General features: G+C 43.0%; 1 protein-coding gene across 1 annotated transcript in view; it reads left to right on the top strand.

Annotated features, from left to right (window-relative positions):
* Positions 1-24,146, top strand: part of FRAS1 (Fraser extracellular matrix complex subunit 1) — a 156,929-nt gene that overhangs the window by 54,055 nt on the left and 78,728 nt on the right. The window contains exons 4-13 of the mRNA XM_061472100.1: positions 754-846; positions 2,980-3,139; positions 3,693-3,826; positions 7,489-7,572; positions 8,204-8,305; positions 8,409-8,600; positions 12,180-12,269; positions 13,946-14,093; positions 16,392-16,535; positions 16,948-17,082. Coding sequence (XP_061328084.1) covers positions 754-846; positions 2,980-3,139; positions 3,693-3,826; positions 7,489-7,572; positions 8,204-8,305; positions 8,409-8,600; positions 12,180-12,269; positions 13,946-14,093; positions 16,392-16,535; positions 16,948-17,082 — 1,282 coding nt within the window. The remainder of the gene's footprint in view (positions 1-753; positions 847-2,979; positions 3,140-3,692; positions 3,827-7,488; positions 7,573-8,203; positions 8,306-8,408; positions 8,601-12,179; positions 12,270-13,945; positions 14,094-16,391; positions 16,536-16,947; positions 17,083-24,146) is intronic.

Genomic DNA, 24,146 nt, shown 5'->3' with positions numbered 1-24,146 from the left:
TCCTTAAGGCAGAAAGCAACCTCTGATGAACAAGGGCAGAAATCACAGTCCCTCTCCATGGTTTATTTCTTGTTTGCTCATTATGAGAGTTATGCTAATATTGCTGATCTTGTTTACAGCAAGAAAGCACAAACAAAACCAGGCAGGCTCTGCAGAAAGCATCCCCATTGGCATCCTAAACATTTGTATATAGAACCTACCGCTGTGCATGCCGAATGTGTTGAGTAGGTGGAAAATTTGCAAACATTATTTCTGTTGTTTGAACCCGAACAAGCCAACAACCAAGAACAGCTTCTCCCCAGCATGATCACAGTTGAATAGGGTTTAATAGTTTAAGTTAAATGAAATGTTACGTTTTGTTTCCCACCTCTTAAAAAACACAGTATTGAAGAAAAACTTTTTTTTTTTTTTAATTTGAAAAATCAAATTATTTCTTTTAGAGAACAGAGAAAGAAAACTTGTGACATTTCACACAAACTCACAAGGTGGTTTGGGTTGGAAGGAACAGCAGGAGACTTCCTAATTGTACTGTCAGGGTTATAAATTCTCCTCTTGTTTTGATGGTAAAATGTCAAATACAGGAAACTGACGTGCCACCCTTCAACAAAGCGATCTTGTGTAGCAGCATTATATATTTCACTTCATACTTTTACTGTCTAAACAGAGCACCAGGTCCAGTAAGGCCCCATGCCTTTACCTTCATGTTGAAGTCTCTGTTCCACATGTGCTTACTGGATTCTTGTCTCTTCTTAGGGAGAAGTGCTCCAAATAGCCTCCAAAAAGTGCTGCCCTGAGTGTGCCTCTAGGGCTGAAGGCTTTTGCCAGCATGAAGGACAGATCCACAGCGTGAGTGCTTGGTTATGTTCCTTGGCAGGGGCAATCCTCCCCAGCTTTTAACTCTCTGGTTCACGTTAGTGAAGGATGCTTACGTGACGTGCTTATATTCTATCACAATCAGATCTTGTAGTATGATAACAGTTTGGTCATCAGGCTTTGCAGAAAGGGAATGTGTTGCTGAGCAATCTGTCCTCTTGTCTTAAGGGGAGAAAGTTTCCCACTCATTCATTCGCTTTGCTGTTTCTGTGGATGATTGAGACAACATAGTAATGTTAGTAGGGGAGCAAAGCACAGTGAACTTGACATATTAGCTATCCACAAAGAAGGCTTTTCTCTCATCAGCCATCTATGCTGGGAGAGATTGATTATTCTTGTGCGACCTGGGTTATGTATTTTGTAATCCTTAATTATTCAAGAAGCAGGTTGTGGTTTCACCCAGTGGTGCTGAAAGGCCAAAACAGTAAGTGTCTACAGATGAGAAAAAAATAAAGATTCATGGGTAGTAGTTAATGAATCACAGAAAACAATAGGTAAATGTAGAAAAATGTCTTAACAGTGAACCCAAGTTCTGTGCCTGGTCTCTTACAGACTTTTCTGTTTGACAAGAGGCAAGTCAAGTCCAAATCTTAAGAAATATGCTAAAATGCCCAGATACGTTTGAATATCTGGACCTGCTGCTGTACACCCGAGATGGATGTTGTCACCCTCTGTTTCAGCATGAGGCATGACCAGTATGAATCTTTTAGGAGCTAGACAAAGACTGGAATAGTAGGGGTAGCACATAGAATCATAGAATGGTCAGGGTTAGAAAGCTCATCCAGTTCCAACCCCCTTGCATGGGCAGGGACACCTTCCACTAGAGCAGGTTGCTCCAAGCCCTGTCCAGCCTGACGTCTAACACTGCCAGGGGTGGGGCAGCCACAGCTTCTCTGGGCAGCCTTTGCCAGGGCCTCACCTCCCTCACAGGGAAGTATTTCTTCCTCATATCTAATCTGAATCTCCCCTGTTTTAAGTTTGAACCCATTGCCCCTTGTCCTGTCACTACTGTCCCTACATTCATCCTCTTCTCATGTTTCTATATATAATATATATTCTCATATTTCTTTATATTATATAAATATAATAATATTTAGTTAGTATATTACATTACATTTCTTGTTGTTGCTGTTGCTGCATTTTGCTGTGTTGTACTCTTGCTGCAGTTTTTGTCTTTCATCTGTCTGTAAGCCTGGTCTTAGGACAGAAGTCAGGTGAATAAGTGTGTATCGCCACAGGGATTAGAGGCATGTTTGTACCTGTGGTTATCTGTAACACACCAATTCCACTCTGAGGTGGTCATTAAACAGGGTTTTTTGTTAGTGCAAAGTCTTGTATTGATGGTTGGAGCAAATTTCTTCAAGGAAAGATTGTTTTGTCAGTGAGCCACTGTAATGCCTTATGACTTGACCATCATTCTGCAAGTATCTGGCTAGCAACACTGGCACCAAGCAGTAGCTCCATAGAAGAAAATCTGTATTCACTATCTGGCAAGAGCTTTTTTACTGCCTAATTCAGTATTGCATGTTTTCTGAAAATTAACATCCTCTATTTGCTGGGGAGTGTTGCAATGCTCCGACATGTTTCTTGTTGAGGCCAGTTTTTCCTCATCCAGCCTCAGGGTAGAGATACTTGTTTCTGCATTAATGAATAAGCAAATCTAATGAGGTTTTACTCACAGTAGAGTGTATTAAGTATGCGGGGTGAGCGCTGTGGTGAGATGTGTTTTATGGGGCACGTTGACTATTTCTCTAAAGAAAACATGTCTATAAATGTACAATTTGCCCTGCAGAAGCTGTAATGAAAAGGGGTTGTATCCATTAGCCTGGATGTTTTGCAGTGGGTTGTTGCTGGATGACACTTTGCAACAGGAAGGAAAATAAGGCTGATCTCCAGGTTTACTACTTTGACAGTATTAACTTATTTTTAGCCCCAGTGTTGCAGCCAGGAGTAAGGGCTACAATGTGCCAAGATTGGCAGGGCCTGCAAAAGAGTAAATTTAATATTAATGTAGGGCTTGAAGGGGAGCAGATCTATTTACAGGTCTCAGCAGCAGCTGGATTCACACTGTGTTTTCTGTGCCTTTGGTTGTGTTGTGCACTGCAGCATGGCACGGAGTGGGCCAGCTCTGGATGTGTCCGGTGCTCCTGTGCTCACGGGAAGGTGAACTGCACTCCTCCACCCTGCCCAGCCCTCATGTGTGGACCAGGGGAACTGCAATACACTCCTCAGGGATCCTGCTGTCCTAGATGTGTGGGACGTGGAGGTGAGTATTTTCTGGCTTCATTGATCCAAGTAGGCCACTGGAAATCTCTTTTTAGTCCCAAATCTGGAAATCTTTTCTTGTCTTGTCAGTTCTGTTGGGAGGACACTAGTGTCAGGTGTGTCCCTTAATTCTCTTTCTGTCCTGCTAACATGTTTACATTTTCAACAGCTTCATCCATAGGCCAAGAGGAAGTGGTAAGCTTTAAGCCGTGAGCAGATGTACCTAATAAATCCTTATTTTGGAGATTAAAATCTGGAAAAAAAATGCAGATATTTCATGTGTACAGAGGGACTTGGACTGCAAGTTCTAAAAATGCCTAAGCTGTTGGATATCTTTTCTCATAGAAGCCCAGTGAGAGAAGTTCATCCAGAGCTCTTAGCTCCCACAGCTACAGCCCTTTAAAACTGGTGGAACTGTTACTGTCATTACCTGCTTTGATAAACCAAAGTTTTGAATTCTGAGATGCACAAAATAAGTGTCTTGGTTATGGATGACAGAAAGGGCTTAAGGGGCATTGGAAAAGAAAATCACGTTTTGTTTTCCTATCTCCTAGAGCCTTGTTCCTTTGATGGACACTTGTTCCAGGATGGGGAGGACTGGCACCTTGGTCGGTGCTCCAAATGCATCTGCAGGGACGGTGTGACTCGGTGCTTTACAGCTTCCTGCCAGGCTCTACTGTGCAGTAAGGTCAGGACCCATCAGCCTGCTGGGGGACCTTACACATTGCTGTCCTCTTTCCCTTGGCCAGGGCCATTTCTCAAGCAGATGTGCAAATTAGTAGGCAAATCTTCTGTGTGACGAGCAGGCAATTTGGAAAAGGGAGCTTTGATGTGTGGAAATGATGTGGAGTGACAGTTAAGCCTATCAATATACATATGCATTTGATAGGTGGACCGCTCAGTGGATAAAGAACTGGCTGGCTGGCCGCACGCAAAGAGTTGTGGTCAATGGCTCAATGTCCAGCTGGAGACCGGTAACGAGTGGTGTCCCTCAGGGACCAGTGTTGGGACCGGTCTTGTTTAACATCTTTGTTGGTGACATGGACAGTGGGATTGAGTGCGCCCTCAGCAAGTTTGCTGATGACACCAAGCTGTGTGGTTCGGTTGATACGCTGGAGGGAAGGAATGCCATCCAGAGGGACCTCGACACGCTTGTGAGGTGGGCTGATGCCAACTTACAGAGTTTAACCATGCCAAGTGTAAGGTGCTACACCTGGGTCAGAGCAATCCCAAGCACAGCTACAGGTTGGGCAAAGAAGAGATTCAGAGCAGCCCTGCGGAGAAGGACTTGGGGGTGTTGGTCAATGAGAAAATGAACATGGGCTGGCAGTGTGCGCTTGCAGCCCAGAAAGCCAACCGTATCCTGGGCTGCATCAAAAGGAGCATGACCAGCAGGTCAAAGGAGGTGATCCTGTCCCTCTACTCTGCTCTTGTGAGACCTCACCTGGAGTATTGTGTGTAGTTCTGGTGTCCTCAACAGAAAAAGGACATGGAACTGTTGGAACAAATCCAGAGGAGGGCCACGAGGATGATCAGGGGACTGGAGCACCTCCCGTATGAAGACAGGCTGAGAAAGTTGGGGCTGTTCAGCCTGGAGAAGAGAAGGCTGCGTGGAGACCTCATAGCAGCCTTCCAGTATCTGAAGGGGGCCTATAGGGATGCTGGGGAGGGACTCTTCATTAGGGACTGTAGTGACAGGACAAGGGGTAACAGGTTAAAACTTAATCAGGGGAAGTTTACATTGGATATAAGGAGGAAATTCTTTCCTGTTAGGGTGGTGAGGCACTGGAATGGGTTGCCCAAGGAAGTTGTGAATGCTCCATCCCTGGTGGTGTTCAAGGCCAGGGAGGACATAGCCTTGGGTGATATGGTTTAGTGTGAGGTGTCCCTGCCCATGTCAGGGGGGTTGGAACTTGATGATCTTAAGGTCCTTTCCAACCCTAACTATTGTATGATTCTATGTTGGCTGTCTCTTCTCTACTGTCTTCTTTCTTCACCATTTTATTCACATTGATTCCTCTCGTCATTGCTGGCTAATTAAGCACAATACTGTCTAAAAAAACTGCTTCTATGTTTTATACTAAAAAAATAATGTAGGGTTGATCAGGTTTTTTTTATTTCTAAGAGGGAAGTAATGAAAAGATTTTTTGGTGGGGTTTTGTCTTCACAAATTTCAGTGTTTGGTTTGCAGCTGAAAGTTTGATTTGCAGGACTTATGTTTTTTTAAAATAGGAACTCCAGAAATACAGTTGAAAGCAATCAAATGCAGATGAAATTCCCCTTCCAAGAGTTCAGAAATACAAAACAACTTCAGCTGAAATAGCACTATTTCTTATGTGTGCTTGTGTTCAGAAATCGACCAAGCCAGCCAGATAAGTCAGGCAAGCTCAAGCAATGAGTCACGGTTTTAGTCCAGGTGAGAGAATTGGGACATTTTTGTCTCCGGTGTTTTTGCTGTGGACATATGATGAGTTCTTGGCACTTATGCAATGATCAGCCCAACCAAAATACCACAGGATTATAGACAGTACTTCACACTTTATACAAGTGACTCAGTTTTTTAATTCTTGTTATTATACTGCAAATGCTTAAGGGCATGACTGTGCTTTTTTTGGATTTCCTTTCATTGGGCCCATTGTACCAGTTGTCTTGGGCACCTTGGTGTAATCTTTTACAACAGCATGTTGTGCCAAGGAAGTGCAGGAACTGGCTCCCTGGAAATTCTTCTTTCTGACCTTGACTTGATGTTTTAGGGGGTGCCATTTACCAGCTTTTTTTTAATCTACTACCATACTCCATCGATGATTGCAGAAGCTCCCTTGAAATGCATGCACACTTCCCTGTAGCACTAGTCATAAACTTCTTTTTTCCCTATTGATGCTTATGCAGCTTTCTACTACTGGGCCAGATGTTTGTGCCATTAACACACCTGTTTCTGTGCATGCTAATCGTGTTTTGCTTTGTCCTGAGATACTCAGTTAGATTTACTAAGTACTGTGCATTAAAACAAATTTATGCTTGCATTAGATTTCCCTCTTTCCCACTCCAAATGGACTGCTATTACCTGCTGACTGATTGCACTAATGTTTAATCAGCTAATCATTAGGATTTAATTTGTGGAAACAGAAACAACTGTGTTGGTGCTGTGATGTATCTGAGAATAACCTGCTGAGAGCATCCAAGTTAATGCAGAAGAAAGCCGATTTTGATGGTGTTCAAGGTATTGCCTACTCAGGTGCCTGGTGGAAGGGACATTAGCAGGATGTACTCTCAATCATACCTAACATTTTCTTTCTTGTGCCTATATCTCTGTTACTTTCTTCATTCTTCACTCCCTGTCAAAAGCCAATACATAAATTATCCCAGTCGTCCATCTTTCAGGTAACTGGGCCCTTCCCTGGGTGTTGAGGGAGAGGAACTTCAAAAATGCATGTTGCACGCAGGAGTGCACCTGAATGTCCCACCACATATTCCACCAAAATCTATGAAAGAGTTCTTTTAGGTCTGCTTAAAAGTTATCCTTGGTAACTTTTATATGAAGTCTTCCATTCTTTCTTTGAAAGCTAACAAAGCAGATAATAGTGCTTGGCATTTCTACACTACCAGCCCTACACTACAAGTAAGTCTTCTGATGTGGTCATCCTGATGTGGTTGCAGGGAGGTGCTGGTGAACAGAAGTATTCCAAGTCATTGGATGTACATTGAATTGTAGCAGGGGAATTGCAGATGCCTTTTGGATGGGTAGAGTTGAGGTGCACAGGAGCTGTTATATTGATGTGAAGTGCCAGCTTACTCCAGTGTGATTTAAACCAGTCATGGAAAAGTTTAGATTAGGATAATTCAGTTTTAAGCATAATTTATCACCTGTACAGACAGTTGTGCTGTATGTATTTAACTAAAACAGTGCAAAAGCCTGAGTGTAAATCACATGTTCAAAGCCTCAAAATGGGGCAGTACCAGGAAAATAAATCTTTTCCATCTCATGCTTTAGTATGCTTCTCTACATAGCCTTATATAGACTTTTTCCCCCCTCTGTATATCTGCATACCTGAATATAAGTACTTTATCTTCTGTGTGCGTCTTTATCTGCACCTATATACCCATCTATGTATTTGGACCTCAGTTGCCATCCAAAGGGGCCCAGAAAATGAGATGAAGGAAGTGTCTTTAGTTTTCTACACTGGTCTTATGCTCTGAAGACTGCCCCAGATACTGGAGCAAAAATGAAACCTTGAGTGGCTGTGGGTTATCACAGAGAGACCACACCCCTGGAATTCCAGGCAGTGATGCTGAGCCCCATGTTAACTGTTCATTCTCTTACTTTACTTGTCTCTCATGCTTTCTGTTTAGGATGAAGTTATGGTTACACCTCCTGGAAAATGCTGCCCGGAATGTCTTCCAAAGCCCTGCTCAGTGTCAGGAAGAGTGTACCAGGTAACTCTTGACAAACCGCACCAAAAGGCAGCTGTTCACAAGTTCTGGCACATCTCTCTTTCCCTTCCCCCCAGCATCTGACTTTCTGCCAGCACTGATAGCTTAGTACAACCGTTGCTTTTTTATTTCCTGGGAAGCCAGAAGAGTTGAAAGAAATTAGGACTAGATAAAAATTTGCTGGCAAGCAGAAAGGAAGTTTGCAAGGTGAAGCAGATTAGGCACTTTCTTTTCACACTTTTTTGAAGGAGGAAAGCAGAAAGCACTGGTGAAGATCAAAGTGTTTATAGCTTTCATTGTATCATCTGGAATTAATGCATTATTTAATGATTATGTTTATGGGATACTCTGTTAGTAATTATCTTTTGCTAATAATAGTAATTATTAGGATTTAATAGGCCTCACCAATGTCAGTAGCTTGAAGTTGATGAGAAATACACATCACAGGGACATCTCCCTCTTCCTGTTTGCTGATCATGTAGAGTTAAGCATTTAAGAAGAGTTTATTATCTGATACAGACATGCAGAAGGAGCCATCATATTCCACAAGGAGCATGGATTTCTGGAAAGAATTTGGCTATGATTCTATGATTGAAAAAGTGCTTAACACTTCATATATGTTCTTTTTGAACAGCATGGTGAACAGTGGGAAAAAAGTGCCTGCACTGCATGTGCTTGTCACAGAGGGGAAGTCAGATGTCTGAGCAAGACCTGTGACTCTGTTACCTGTGAGAAGGTAGTTAAAAATCATTCACATCTGATACCCTGCTGGCACATATCACTGTGCCTGTGCCAACAGGTTCAGGCAGTCCTGCTCAATGCTTGCTGATGTTTTGCAGGGGGAAGACAAGGTGCAGCATCCTGGGAAGTGCTGTGAGGAGTGTGTGCCTTCCAGGGGAAACTGCTTGTATGAGGACACTCCCAGGTACCATGGTGAGATGTGGAATAGTACTCACTGCGACTTCTGCGTGTGTGATGCAGGGCAAGTCACTTGCCAGGTAGCAGAGTGTGCCAAAGTGGAGTGTGCCAAGGTAAGAAAGGCTTTCTTGTTTCAAGATGGATCTCTCAAGTCTTTTGATTACTTTCCTCTTTTCTTTTTTCTCAGCTGACATTCTGGGGCTTGTTTAGTGCAATTTACCTTGAAAACGGTTCTCGGGAAAGGAGAGGAAACTTTGTATTTCCTCTGCAAGTCTGACTTCATAGCAGGCTTGTTTTGTGAAGCAAGCCAGTGTAAATCAGTGACTAATTTAACTTAGATTCCTTCCTCCACTGTTGCCTGCCTGCTATAATGGAGGGTCAAACACCCAGAAGTTTCAGTGACCGCTGTCTTTACCAGGAGCTGGGGAGAAACATAGAGGTCAGAGATAGTTAAAAGCTCAAGAAATGTTCCTTTTTTCTCCGTTCTGTATGCTACAGTGGGCTTCAGTAAGGTGTCTGGATATGGAAGTCAGTGTTCCACTTTCCTCCATTTTTTCCATACCATTCTTGGCATGGAAGGAAGCAAAGCTATTCTATTCCCAGTGCTGTTTACTCCAAAACTAACCACCCACAGCCTCCCTCAGGTTAGGTTATATTTGCTCTAAAGTGGATATGCAAAATGCGTTAGATAGGGTTGAATGCTTCACACAGACACATAAATATGTTGTGAATTGCCTTTTAGCAGTGGGATAAGAATTGTGTTGTTTGTCACTGCATCTGTTTTAATTGGTAGGCTAATACCTGCTTTACACCTATTACTCCACAGTGTCAGTGAAGAGAAGGGAAGGAATTGTAGCCTCCTGAGTTTTCCCTCTCAGTGTCTAATGCTTTGCTGGTGACTCTGCCTGTATGTTAAATCTTGAGTAGCAACACCCTTGTGTTGTGTCTGAAGTCCAGCCAAACTCTGGACATAGTGGATTCACTGGACTAGATTGTTTTAATGAGCATTCAAAAAAGTGAGAATCCACACATGGGGTCATCCAGATGATGATCACACAGAGAAAATGTATCTGGGAATAAAAGTGTATCCTTCTACATCTGAGAATGTGCCTTTAAATAGCAAAAACGCACCGAGTGTGGGACCCAAACTCTTGTCACTGGTGTAGTACTGCTGACAATCATCTGACCTTAAACTGCTTGGGGAGATTTTGCTGAGTGGAAAGTCGTGGCTGTCATAAAATCTTGTGCACTTGCATCTGTTTCACTCAGCTTCCTGCATGCTTATGGCTGTAAATTGGATCATTTACACTAATGATGATGGCATGCTGTCATGGCTCAGTAGGGAGAATTATTTAATATTCATGCTTATATCTTAGGTACGGACAAAGAATCCATTATTCAGGAAAGTCAGGGATATTTTACGGAAGAATAGCTGGAGATGTTAACATGTAGGGTTCAAAACTGGGGGTCGGGGGCGTTGAGAGGTGTGCAGCAATTTTTCAAACTAGGTTCTCAAAGGAAACCACCCATTTAAAGCCTGAGCATCTAAAAAGGTGATATTATTTGTCAGAGAATGAACCGCTGCAATTTTGAATTGAATGAAACAGAGGAAGAAGGAGGAAGACAGTGTCTTTGTTGTAGACAAGAGTTACGGTCCCACCTGATAGAAGATATTTTCCCAAGGATTTATTATTCTGCATGGCTTCTCTTGCTTCTTCAAGTCATGACCAATCATAGTTCACCTTAGTAATGCAAGGGGCACATTAATTAATTAATTACAAGAAAATATTTACTCAAAAAGCAAATTAAATATTTCCTTTTTCCTTTGCTTTTTCCTTTTTGAGTTGTAGGTCTGAGTTTTACCCTCATAAATAAATCAGAGCTGATGTGAAGCTAGGAGCATTTGGATTCATCTCTTCATTAAGGCACTCTTAATTTTCTGGTCACATCATCCTATTTAAAGTGTAATGAGGCCACAAATATGAACTGCAAATCCTAGACAGCTCGACATAGTAGAGCAGCGTTACTTGAGCATAGAGGTTTAGCTTATAAATCCTTTCAAACAAACCTGTGTAGCAGCTGCCAAATGAAAGTGTCTGTGGTGATTCTGACTAATCTTCAAAAAGCCATTTTCAGCAGCTTACTGATGAGCTGGGAGTACAAGTAATGTGGCAGGCTGGGTTAGCCCTGGATCTTGAAGTGGATGCACTCAACCAGATCCACTCAAAACTGTCAGAGCATCAAAGAATCCTGCTGGAGCACTTGCCAGCACCCCAGCTGAGTAAGCGCACCCTTGAGGATGTTCAGAGGAAGATGGGTTATGGGTGCTAGCAGAGGATGCTGCAGCCTACCTGAGTAGGCTAGTGATGAAATACTTCTGCTGCCAGCCTGCCAGCTCTGGGAAGGACAGAGCTTGCAGGGTGCTGCGTGACTACCAGACAGCCAGCGAGTTGCAAATGTGTTTCTGGTATTTGAAAGAAATGGAGCTAGTTGAGAGTTATGGGTAATGCCTATAGATGTGTTTGAGGTGTGTATGTGTTTGAAGGAGGTTGCACAGAACATCTTTTTTCTCTCTTCTGTCTCCCAGCCCATCAGTGCCTTTCGATGTTCTCAGCCTGGAATATAATGAACAATCCTGGTTCTCAGGTTTTCTGTAGTGTGTTTATGTATGTGGGTGGGGAAGTGGGCAGGGTTGGGGATGGGAGAGTTTACAGTACATAGTAGTAACACAAGATCCAACCACTGCCAATAGTATTTTGAAGTAATGATTGAAGAGCAAAATGCATCGAACTGGCAGAGATACAGGCTGTGTGTGGTCCTCAGTGACTAAGAACCACACGGTTTCTCCTCTCTTAATCATGCTCAGAAATGTATGAGGGTTGCCAGAGTGTGGCCTGGCTTAGTTGTTCTGCCTTGATAAAACTAATGGTGGCTGGTGCTGTTACTGCCTTACCTATGCCTAAAGTAATTCACAGGCAAAAACTGGTGAGTGTGCCACCAACATCTGTGCAGTTTCTGTTGAGTATGTATTATCTTGCCTATGTTAACAGTGTATGAGAACCTGGTCCAGAAAAGCTCCTAAGGAAACTGAAGCTTTTTCTTTCAGGCTGTGTCCTTGTTCTCTAGGACAGTGTCCCTCTTTTCTAAATATTCAGCTTACACTTAGACACAAAAAGTTGTGATGAATTAGGGCACTTCATTGCTTCCTCCTGCTGCTAAATTCTTATCTTCCAAGTGAAGTTAGCTAAGTGGTTTCTGTGGAGCTGTACAGTTGTAACCAAGAACAGACTTTTTCCATCTGGGATAAGTAGAGCATGTGCTTAGTAATTCTCTTGGGGACAAGAAGTAGACCATTCAAAACAAAGGTAAGCTTCTGTGCGTTGAAATCTTGACAGTGGTCCAGTGAAATCCTAGTGATCCACAGTAAAAGGGTGATTCTCTGCTGAATTTAGGGATGAAGTAATGGCCTTATCACTGAAATCTCTGGCTTTTCCCGAGGTTTGTTGGGCAAGTATTCACCAGGCCCATTTTTCAAACTGTACCTTCAGAGATGAAGTAGGCTGGAGAGAAGATAAGGCGAAATTAGATACTGAAGATTGCATTCCAGAGCAAGAGCTGCTCTGCCTCTGCATTCCAGAGTATTTTTGGCAATGTAGATTCCATTTGAATTGCTGCAACCTTTCTCTTTACAGGGTGAAGAATTAATTCACTTAGATGGGAAGTGCTGTCCTGAATGTATTTCAAGTAATAGTTACTGTGTTTACAAAGAACATACCAAAGCTGTGAGTATCCTGGTACTTTGGAGCATGTAATAGTGAGTTTTGCTCTCCCTTTTCAGTTCTGAGAAGGGTATTATTTGCAAGTGTAGCAGAAAAATAATTCATTAATACTGTCTGCAGACTACTTTTACAATTTACAGAAAATGCTTGTTTACAATGTGTGTGTCTGCTGCAGAGTTTAAATTTGCCTTGCTTTCCTTTGTGCAGTATAATCAATCATTTCCCTTTAATATTTAATATATGTACTCGCAGGTTTCTTGCACATCTCATGGAGTTAAAGACACCTGACTTTAATCCTATAAACTAGAGGCTGCAGAGCTGGGGCAATGCATAGCTTTCTGCTATGTATCCCACTGATCGTAATTTTTACTTTACTCAGTACTTTATTAATATTGTCAAAGAACTTTCATTTTGTAATTAAATACAAAGAAAACATTAGTTATCTTGGTTTAAATGTACTAGGAATGGTCTTTTCATTGCTCGGACAGGTGAAGGCTGGAGCTCATAGCTGCTGTTTGCCAACACATGTGAGATAATGGGAAGTTTAATACTCCCTTTTTAAAGCTAATACTTCCCTTTCTTTCCTCAGATCTCTTTCTCTGACCCAAGTGAGGTAAAACATATTAAGGTGTTTATTCCAGTTTGTGCTTTATCCCTTTTAAGAGAGGAACTGGCACAAAAGCTTCACGGACATTTAAAAATGTTTGCTGTCTCTTTTCTGCCTTTTGACTTCTTCATGTGGTGCCAGCAGAGCCTCATCCACTGAGCTTTGTTGGCCTCTGAGCAAACCCAGGGATGCACATCACAGGAGGGAATAGGAAGTGGAAGGCCTCTTCTCTCCAACGAGTAGTAAAAGTAGACACATGTTAGGTGCAATGAATAGTTTTGAAGCAAGCTGGTGATACATCTTCATCTCTGTGATATGTGGGCAAGTCCTTAGTGGTAGAAAACAGGGCAACAGAAGGGAGGAGGAGAGAAAATAAAATGCTTTGAGGGTTAGAAAGGACGAGTCCAGAGGAAGCCATGAAGATACTCCAGGGGCTAGAGCACCTCTGGTATGGAGACAGCAGAAAGGGTAATGGCTTTAAACTGACTCAGGGGAGATTTATACTAGGCATTACAAAGAAGTTCTTTGCTGTGAGGATTATGAGGCCCTGACACAGGTTGCCCAGAGAAGCTGTGACTGCCCCACCCCTGGCAGTGTTCAAAGCCAGGTTGGACGGGGCTTGAAGCAACCTGCTCTAGTGGAAGGTGTCGCTGCCCAGTGCAGGGGATTGGAAGTGGCTGAGCTTTAAGGTCCTTTCCAGTCCAAACCAGACTGTGATCCTGTGAAAATTAAGGGAGGTGAAGAAGACGAAAGGACATAGTGCTAGCTGGAAAACACCATGCTTTAGGGGGAGTGCTGAGGTTGAATGTGCTCATGTTTTCATGGGCCAAGGACGACTCAGCAGGCACTTTGTGGGCTGCCTTACTCTGGAAAGGCAAAGAGGTCAGGAGAGTTAACAGCACAGAAGCACAGTCCTATGTTGGCAGGCCTCAGTGCTGAAACAGCCCCAGAAATGTTTAATTTACTACTGGTAGCCTTGCAATTCACCCAGGGAGTTCCATACATGCACAAACACTTTGTGCAAAGGCTTTGCTTCCCTGTTGATGCTGACTGTTGTGCTTTTCTTATGCAGAATGGAGAGAAATGGGCAGAAGGGCCGTGCAGAGAATGTGAATGTCGGGACGCAGAGGTGACCTGCTTCCAGCATTCCTGCCCACCCTGCCCGCCTGGCAGCCTAGCTGTTGAGGTGAAGGATGACTGCTGCCTGAACTGCAAGCCAGGTACAAACCCAGGGTCAGTCATTCCTCACTGTCACTCATGTTAGTGTGTGTTACATACACCTCTGGCATGGGGATTGTTCTGGCATCCCCGTGGTCTTCACTTCCCCAGGACCTGCGTTGAATTGCAACTTGTCTTCAGTTTTCACTTGCTAATTAACTGGTTTCCATGTCATCTAGGGTGTGTATCATTAGAGTTCATAGGTCCATATCATTAGGGTTCTTAGCGAGGTTCAGGCTTCATCCAAAAGCTCCCACTGATTTCCCCTGATATATGTGACAGCTTTCTTTTGACAAAAGAGTTTCTCCTTGTATTTGGTGTTTTGGAAATGTTTAGTCTTTTTCTTTTGTCTTCAGCATGAGTTTTACAAAGCAGGGGACTGCTCCTTTCTGAATCATAACTTTATGGGCTCCTGATTCTTGGGAGTGGAAGTAACAAGCCCACTTCCATTTTTATGCCACAAACTTACTCAAATCTGAATAGCTGCCAATTAATAATTGTTTGGAAAGATTAGGATAGCTTATATGTTAATTTTGCATATAAATTAATTTTTCTCAAGGATTTTGTCATTCTCCTTGACTTATATTTCATAGTTGGTAGGCTTTAGGTATGGTTTGCTACCTTATCACGTTGGTGGCTCTTCTTGTTGCATTTATGTAACTTTAGTTTTATCAGAGTGCTCTGGTTAATGTTTTATCTCGGTAAAAAGAAAATAGCTTCACAGTTTAATTATGCTTTCGTTGGCAGGAGTGCCTTAGCACATCTGCCATATTAAGGCTTTAAAGCTTGTTATTTACTGCATGCTAATACAAATGCAAAGCACTACAAATTGAAAAGTGAGGAAAATGGGGTTTGGCTGGTTCAGATAAAATTGTTGTGGATTTACAAAAGGGAACAGCCCCTGCACAGGCTCCTAAGGAGAGGACAGATTATAAAGTGCTCTCAGCACCTCTCTGTTCTTCTTATCAAGAAGTGCCACTGCATACTGATTACCTTTGAAAACCTGGCCTCTTAGTTTAGCTTCCATAATGGTCGCATTTTGGAAAACACAGGCTTTGAAATCATGGTGTTGGACAGAGAGAGCCAAACTTGCACTTTTTTGTCCTAAAAGGTAAATGGAAATTTCCTTTCCTGAAGCCTGCTATTTTCCGCTCTTTTTCTGGTTTGCATCACAGGGGATAAGAAACAAATGCAAAATCCACCCTGTAGCAGTTCAATCTGTGAGCCCAGAGCATCAATCCCTAATGCATCTGCTTCGTTAAAGCCAGTAAAAATTTATTGCTGCTTCTCACAGATGTGTTGGGGGAAGCAGACAGAGAGAACCCATTCATTCTCAGGCAGTGTAAAGCATATAGCCCTGAGCACAGCTGTATTTATGTTAAAACCAGCAAATATGCCCTCTCACTGAGAATATTTGGGTTGAAGCAGAGGGAATTTTTTCTTGTATCTAGAGAAAAATTGCCCATTCTGTACCTTTCATTGTCAGACTGGAAGGATGGGGCTGTACATATATTTGGAAAGTCATTGGGAAGAAATGAATAGAGACAGAGACTCCTATAGTCCTCTTGTTTATCACTCTGGATTCATTGTTATCTTCAACTCTATGTCTTCTGCAGCTTTTGATTCCAAATTCTTCCCTTAGGTACCTCCCTGAAAACATGCAGGTGATTTAGTGTAATTGAAGGAGTTTTCAGCATTGTGATCCTTTTTTGCTGACTTGCTGGAAAGGAACAGACAGCTTTTCTTCCAGCAAGCTGAAGTAGCTCAGTAGTAAAGCAAAAGAAGTCCTTCCTTGGCCTCTGCAAACATAGCAGCTGTGTCGTTTGAGAAGGTGCCTGTGGCCATGAAATGTTTGCTATGGTACTGTGACACAAAGCCTTTTTTTGGAGGGGGAGTGGTCTGCCACCTGTACTCTGACCTGGCATGGAAACAGTCTTGACTTATTGCAGGGTTTGACTGAAGGAAACTCTAATTCAGGTTGTTTCAGACCATTAATTCCTGATGTCTTACGATTTTTACTGCTGAGAAACCATGTGAACAATGAATATCCTGTTTATCAATAGCCTAGAAAATGTGAGCTGTGTAGTAACTTCTCCCATGCTGGAATACGACGATATAATAGTTAGCCCACTTTATGTAATCATGGTTAAAAAAACCTACTCCAAAGCTAACACACCTTGAATTGCTAATAGAAATAAGTAATGAATTTCAGTTTGATTTTGGATTATGCATTGTTTTGTGCCTTCCTGATTGAAAACATTGCTGGTGGTTTTTATCATTGTATCTTTCCTTTGTGCCAGTTGAGTGCCACCCAGACTGCTTGACCTGCTCTCAGTCCTTTGATCACTGTAATGCCTGTCGTGACCCAAGGAAGAAGCTGCAGAATGGGCGCTGTGTGGAGATTTGTGAATTGGGCTTCTACCAGGATGGGGGTGCTTGCTTAGGTAATTTCTGCAAGGGCTTATATCCTGTCACATGGCTCTCTGTTGCATGCTGTGCTTTTGTTTGTAGGATCCCACAGGCTTTTTATAAAAAGATTGCCAGGCTTTGTTTGGAAAAGCATTCAGGCACATACTGAATAGTAACCATGGCCTTGAGGTTTCAGGCAAATTCTCAAACTTGTTTGCCAAAATGAGGCAAAATTATTTCCTTTTATTAGAGCAGAGGAGTCTTGTTGCATCAAGATGTTTGGGCTGTGTTCAAGGCCAGGGTGCATTGATAGGGCTTTGAGCAACGTGGTCCAGTGTATCCCTGTCTGTAGCAGTGGGGTTGGAACTAGATTAGCTTTGATGTCCCTTCCCACCCAAACCATTTTATGTTTTATGATTCTATGATCTTTCTTCTTTCTCTTGGAAGCCTGCAGTGAAACATGCTCAGCCTGTACCAATGGATTTGAGTGCTCCTCGTGCCAGGCATCTCTACTCATGAAGAACAGGCAGTGTGTGACCTCATGTGGAAAGGGATACTTTCAGGATCACCTCCTCTGCACAGGTAACTCCAAGCAAAAAAGACTGCAATGCTTTCTGATAGCAAAATAGCAGACAAAAGCTATACCCAGGCTTTTAGATACACTCTCTGCAGAGGGATCTGCTGTTGACATAGGTGTTAATGTTCACCCTAGAGTAAAGGAAGGAGTGAACAGAGGAACTACATCATGCTGTGTAAAATTGATTACTGGTTGGGGAAATACTCATTGAAATGCCTCAGTGGATCAGTGCTGTTGGTCTAAAACTCTGCTTTTGAACACTGCCAGGTTTTACCAATGTCCTCTTTCAATTCAGAATTCTCTTTTGGAAATGTGACTGTGGGTTTTGTGGTGTTAAAGGTACAGAGCGAGCTGCATGCACTAATTTTACTAAGGAAGTAACCCTCTGAGCCATGCCGGGCAATCTGATCCGTGGGAGATTTCTTTGAGGAAAAGAAAATGGAGCTAATGCCAGGCTTTTCAGGAGATGGTACTTTGAGTGGCATAGAAAATGTCCTGGAGGGACTGGGGCTTGGTGAGACTCAGAAAAGCTCACAGAAAATACTTTTTTAGGAGGTTTTTGCTTTGTTTTGCAATGTTTTTTTCATATGGTGCACTTGTCCTGAAAGTTGGTAGGATGACTGTTCTCAAGAAGCATGTTTAGAAAGTAAATTAGTGATACTATAAAATGCTGAGATGTGTCTAAATCCTGTATCTTAGTAATTGGAAAGACTGAGAGTAAGATTGGGAAGTTACAGTTTTCTCTTTGATGGAACTATGACATTGCTTTTATGAGTTTCCCTTGCTCTTTTGAAATACTTGTACTTTTCCCACACTGTAAGGCAGCTGCTTTTTCATCATGACAGTTTGTTTCCTCTAAAGTTAACACTTTTTTGCTCTTGATGTTGGCCTTTTTTAGAAGGCTTCTAGTTATTTCTGCAGCTGTAGTTCAGCAAACTGAACTACATGGAGTACATGCTTAACTTCTTGAGCCAATGCTTTAATTTCTTTGGAACTACCCCTCCTGCTTAAAATTAAATACAGGCTGAGGGCTTTTGGCAGATTTCAGGGGAAAGCACTTTGGAAAGTCTAGCTTCCTTTTCTGAAGTGGTTTTCTTTGAAGAGCTGACTGTTTCTTTCAGGTTTTGGAAGTCTGAAAAACCTTTGTCCCCCAGCAGTGACTATAGACTGGGGCCCCATTGTGCATGTATAAATAGAAAAGAGACCCAGTCAAAAGAATTTATAGACTTAAATATCAAATAATCTTCTACTTAATTTGGTTTTATTTTACCATTTCCTTTCCACCTGCTCCGAGTGTTTTAATTGGCAGTGCCCACGTACTGCTGAAGCAGTAGGGAAAGGCTTATGTTTTGTTTTATTACTGGTGTGTAGATTAGTGATCGTACATTCCATCCAAATTTGCAGTCACGCATGCTTGTAGCTGAAAGTTGCTGGGAAAATTTGCTCCTCTTTCCTCAAGGGAATTAAACCAATTTGCTTTAGTTCTGCCTGGCTGCATTTTCTGCATAAAGTCAAACCAGTGGAGAAAGTCTTAACATTTCAGATATGGTCTATAATTCATTGCCATTCACTCTTTCTTTGTATCCTCTTTATTTTTACTAATCTCTAATCTGATTGCCCAAATGACTCTTGGACTGCTCAGAAATATTTTTCTCATAATGGCTTTAACACCTGCAATAAGCATGTTCCAAAAGCACAAAAAGAATGAACTAGACTGTGTTCATTGCTATAGCTCCAGTAAATTCCCTCTTGAGGAGTTTGCTTTGGAGATGAAAATACTTGTAAGACCAGGCTTTTTACTCCCTCCTATTGTTGAAACACTGTTGGCTGCACTGTAACAAAGTACAGTGAATTGGTCTTTCTTTTTGCCCATGTTTCATAACATCTGGTCTAATTCAATCTATTTTGAATTTCAGAATACAGTTGTTTGGTCTCTGTGCCAGGGTTGTTTCCTGCTCTCGTCCCTTCACCTGCTTCTGTAAAGTATTAAAACCATTAAGAGAAAATAAAGTTGAGGATAAAAGGTTATAGGTTCAGTTACGTAGCAGTGTATTTGACAATCATGGAGCAGTGTGTATCGGGCTTTGAGCAGAGTGGTGTCAGAAATAAGCTGTGGAAACAGTTAAGAAATCCCCCACCAAAGGCAAGGCAAAGGGATGCAAAACCAAAAGATGCCTGCCTGGTATAACAGAGGTGCTTGAAGGACTTGCAGTGTTCAGTGCTCCCACTCATTTTTCTAACTTAATTATTTATGTTTTAAAGATTATTCAAAAGCCTAGGTAAAACGCAAGTGTTTCTGCTTTGATCTCCCAAATGTGAACGTTGAAATGCGTAACTTGACACTAACAGACCCAGCTCACTCTGCAGCAAAGCGCTTGGATTTTTATTCACAGCCTGGTCTTCTCTGATGTATCTGGCTGCTGGGGCTCGTGTCAAGGATAAATGGGGAACACAGAATAGTTAGGGGTGGGAAGGACCTTAAGATATCTAGTTTCAACCCCCCTGCCGTGGGCAGGGACACCTTGGACTAAACCGTGTCACCCAAGGCTCTGTCCAGCCTGGCTTTAAACACGTCCAGGGACGGAGCAATCGCAGCTTCCTTGGGCAACCCATTCCAGTGCCTCACCACCCTCACAGTAAAGAACTTCTTTCTTATATCTAACCTGAACTTCCCCTGTTTAACATGACTGAGCTGAGCCTGCCCAGTTTATGGTGAGGAGGGCGGGTTAGAGGTGTTCAATGATACCATGTTGCACAGTGCAATTGGACCCCATCTGTGCTTTCCCAAAACCAAGCATGGACTTCTTCCTGTGTTCTTGGTGGGATGCCAGTTGTGTTAGCTCTCCTGCTGTCATCAAACCCGGGAATGTTACACCTGTACTGATGCAGATAGCACACAAGTTTGGTGAGTGGATCTTTAGTTGATTCTGTGGTTTCTGGTCAATTGTGAAAGAACAGAAACATCGCTTTGTAGGACCTCTTATCTTTCAAAAGCCTGATCTTGTGACACTTCTCTATGACTCCTACATTACACCTTAAGTAAGAGAGGAGAGAAAAAGACCTGTTGATTCAGGAAGCCACTGGAATGCTCTGGCTTTACCCAAGAAGTGGGACCCTGGAAATTTCATCTGTTCAGCATTGATTTTCTGGAAAGACATGTCACTGCAGCTTAATGAATACCATCATGTCAGCAGAGGCAGAATAATGGCAAACCCTGTTGACCTTTCATCCAAGCAGGAAGGTCAGCTATGTTCTCTTGAACATCTTTCCTTCAGCAGCAGTGTCTGGTTAAGCTACAGGGCCTTGCATGTAAAAGTCCAGTGTCTGCACTGAAGGGAGGAGGCAATGCAGAATAGCCCCTACAAATCTGGACTGAAACCAGCCAGGAAGGGTGAAAGCAGTTCCCTGGTGATGCAGTCGCATCTTTTGATTTATTTTCACACAGCTGCTTAGTTGCTGTAGGCAAAGATGTTTTAGCTGACAGTGGCTTGTTGAATGCTTCCATTTCTTCGCTTGCTTTTTTTCGGTGGAGTTGGTGACTGTTGGGGCAAGGAGCAGCTGTTGAGTCAGGCAGTGATCCAGTGCTAGAAGAGCCAAAACTTCTGTGGGCAGGGTGTGCATGAGCGTGCATAAACACAGGGCAGGCTGCTCTTCTAGCTGCATGAACCCAGGTCCTGGGGACCCATTGCTTACAAGTCCAGCTGCAGTTGTACCATCTGATGGCAGAGTGCAGATATTGGCTGGGATTTAGTAGCTGCTGGACTTGTGACAAAAAAGTCCTCAAGACATCTGAAAATAAATTGCCCGGTACGTGTCGCTGCAAGCAGGAGAAGTGAAGGGTTGTATCTGTAGGAGCATGAATCAGGCTGTGCGTGTCTGTCATCTGGAGACTGGCAGTTGATAACTCCTGGAGGCACTTGCCTCCTCGCATATGGAAATGGCTGTGTCGGATGAGTCTAGGGAGACTCTTCATGGGGGAGGGCTTGCAGAGCAGAGCTAGTAACTGGAGCAGTGCATCAGAGCTGAGTCTCTTGCTGCAAGCATTTCTTTTTGTTGGCCCACCTGCAGAAATTGTTACTGATCCTTGGGCCTTTTGCACTGCTTCCAAATGCTAAATGTGTCTCTCTTGCTAAAAATCAGGTTGCTTTCTTTCTCCTTTCTCTCTTTACTTCCAAGGTCTGCTACTTGGATTTCATCCATTTCTGTCCCAGAGAAGCCACTTGGGCCTGGCCTCTGTCTAGTAGCTTGAAGTCCAGAGGATCTGTTCCGTATCAGTTTGTCAAATTTACTGCAGCTTCTCAGAAGGTCTGATGACCTCTGATGGGTTGTACTTCATCTCACTGTATCCTTTCCATAGCTGTGATACCACACAAGTCATCCCGTTTAGGAAGACATGCAATTTTAACATGACAGCTGCCTCACTACAAGACTTGAAAGCTGCTGTGATACCCAGGAGCAGATTTGCAGGATCTTTGCCAAGGGCTGGTAAGAGCCAACTGGGAACTGAAGAGAGGAAGTGAAGTAAGATCTTAAATGCCTCCAGCCTGCAGGCTGTGCTGGTTTGTATCATTACCTGGTTGGAATCTGGTTGTTGCAATATTCTCCACTAGAAGTATGACACTGGAAGTGTGCTTGAGACGGCTGCTTGAGAGAAGAAATTGAGGTGAGGAAGTGCTCGGGAGTACTTGGTCTAGTGTAGACAACAAACGGTGCATGGCAGGAGCTGAAGCACATTTGCCCAACTGACCTGGCTATCATCAAAAGTATTTTTAATACAGCTGTATGCAAGGCTGACTGTTCAAAAACAGAACCTGGGGGCCAGGCTGCCAGGAGAGAAAAGTGTCTCTGGGAAACGAGCAGCGTCTCCAGAGAGGAGTTGAGAACTTTGCACATAACTGGGTGTGTTGATGTGTCAACATATTGAGGCAGGTTAACAGCAAGGGGGTTGAGCTGTGCAGTAGGAAGTCTATAATTAGAAGATCAGAGTCCTGGTATCCACTCTTTCAAGAAGATGTTGAAAGTTAGAGTGAGCTCAGGGAGGAGCAAAATGCTCACATCTGGAAGGTGAAGTGAGGACATTTCAGTACTTAAGAGTCTACAGCATGAACTCTGCAGTTAACTTTTGAGTGTAGGCCTGCCCTGAGAATCATCCAAGCTGCAATGAGATGCAGCTTTTTATCAGCAAGGGGTATTATTGACTGGAGCAGAAAAGTATGCACAATCTTTACTTCGAGATGGGATGTTTGGAATTGGTACACTGTGTTTGGAAACAACATTGTATTGTGATTCATCCACAGTTAGACATGCTTGATAGGGGTGATGGCACTTGCTGTGGTATTCAGGGGGAAGATCCTTCTGGGTACAGGATGCCCAGCATCCTTAGGAGACACTCCTCACATAGAACTATTCAGGAACTAGGAGAGCCACAGCATTCTGGAGAGGTCAGGAATAAGGTGGTGGGGGGGGAGATTCATCAAGGTGAGAAGGGAGAAAGCAAACAGCTAGTTACAAGGCAGTAGAAGAAGATGAGAAAAGGGAAAATAAAGGGAGGTGGAAGTGTGGAGAAGGAGCATCCAGAATGTCAAAGGACCATGCGCTGGGCATGAACTCAAATGTCCCTTGTCATGCCCCCTGAACGCTCCCTGTTCTAACCCCATGCATGTCATGTCCCATCTTTGTATTTCAGTTCTGTATGTAGGTGGTGGAGATGATAACACTTTGCTGCCTTGGGGAGCAGTGACATCCACTAAAATGGGGTGTCTGTGTTAAGTTGCGCAGTGCAACTCTCATGTAAGCAAAAACATAGGTGCTCCATCTCATGTCATATCCAAGAGTAGCTGTGGCCTGAAGCAGACAGAAGCAGCATAGAAATCGTGCAAAACAGAAGTGAGATGCAGGTAGTGGTGATCACTGGTTTGCTGTAAGCTTACTTATGGCAAACAATTTCCATTCTTACTGGGGAGAGGATGAATCGTCTCTCACTTAGGGGGTTTATTTTGGCAGGAAGGTGTTTGCTTAGGTCATTGTTCTATATATAAATATGCTCTTACTTATGTGGATGAGCTGCTATTTTTCTTCTGCTGAGACTAATCAGATGAGTTTTTCTTTGGTGGCTGCAACTTCCAATGTGTCTGTGGATAAAGGGCAAATGTCATAAAGTTTTGTTTTCTCCCACCTGCCTTGGTCTGGGAGCACAAGCAGATACCTGCCTTATTGGGAAATAATAAAGTAAGAACATCTTTGGAACATATTTGAGTGTAATTGAGAAAAAAATCTAATAGCTACAAGAACTGCAATTTGCAGTTCCTGCAATCACTGGTGGCACAGGATTTAACATGAGTCTGCATCATGAATTTCATCAACAGAAGCCACAGTGGTCTGAATTTCCCTCACAGCTGAACTTGTACAACTTCAAGTAAGATAATAAGGTGGTTTGGTCAAGAGCTGTTTGGAGAGGCAGAATTGATCTCCATATAGTTACTAGCTTAATTGTAAATCAGCCTTCCAGTACCTAAAAGGGCTGACAAGAAATCTGGAGAGGGACTTTCTACAAGGGTCTGTAGTGACAGGGCAAAGGGATACAGCTTTAAACTGACAGAGGGGAGATTTAGATTAGACATTAGGAAGAAATTCTTCCCTGTGAGGGTGGTTTGGCACTGGCGCAGGTTGGCCAGAGAAGCACTGGGATGCTGGCAGTGTTCAAGGCCAGGTTGAATGGGGCTTGGAGCAACCTGGTCTAGTGGAAGGTGTCCCTGCCCATGGCAGGGATTAGAACTGGATGAGCTTTAAGGTCCCTTCCCCCACAACCAGTCTGTGATTCTATGATATGATCATGCTTGAGAGTGACTCTATTCTGCCTCTTTGTTTTTATACTCAGATGCCACAGAGAGGGCATTTATCCTGCCTGCATTGCAGGAATGTGATCTACTTCAGGAATACCCGAAATATTACTGCTCCCAGCCATGGCTCACCCAGAGAGAAAAGTAGCTGGTATCTCAACTGAATGAGGGAATACCCCTTTTCTTCTGCTGGCAATGTCAGGGAAAAGATAGGCAGTGCCTGCTGTACC

Source organism: Pezoporus flaviventris, unplaced genomic scaffold (genome assembly GCF_033815535.1).
Source record: "Pezoporus flaviventris isolate CSIRO_AGI_PZ_B2104156 unplaced genomic scaffold, CSIRO_AGI_Pfla_v1 ptg000070l, whole genome shotgun sequence".
Classification (NCBI taxonomy): domain Eukaryota; kingdom Metazoa; phylum Chordata; class Aves; order Psittaciformes; family Psittacidae; genus Pezoporus; species Pezoporus flaviventris.
Note: the sequence above shows the minus strand (reverse complement) of the source record. Positions and strands in the feature narration are given on the sequence as shown.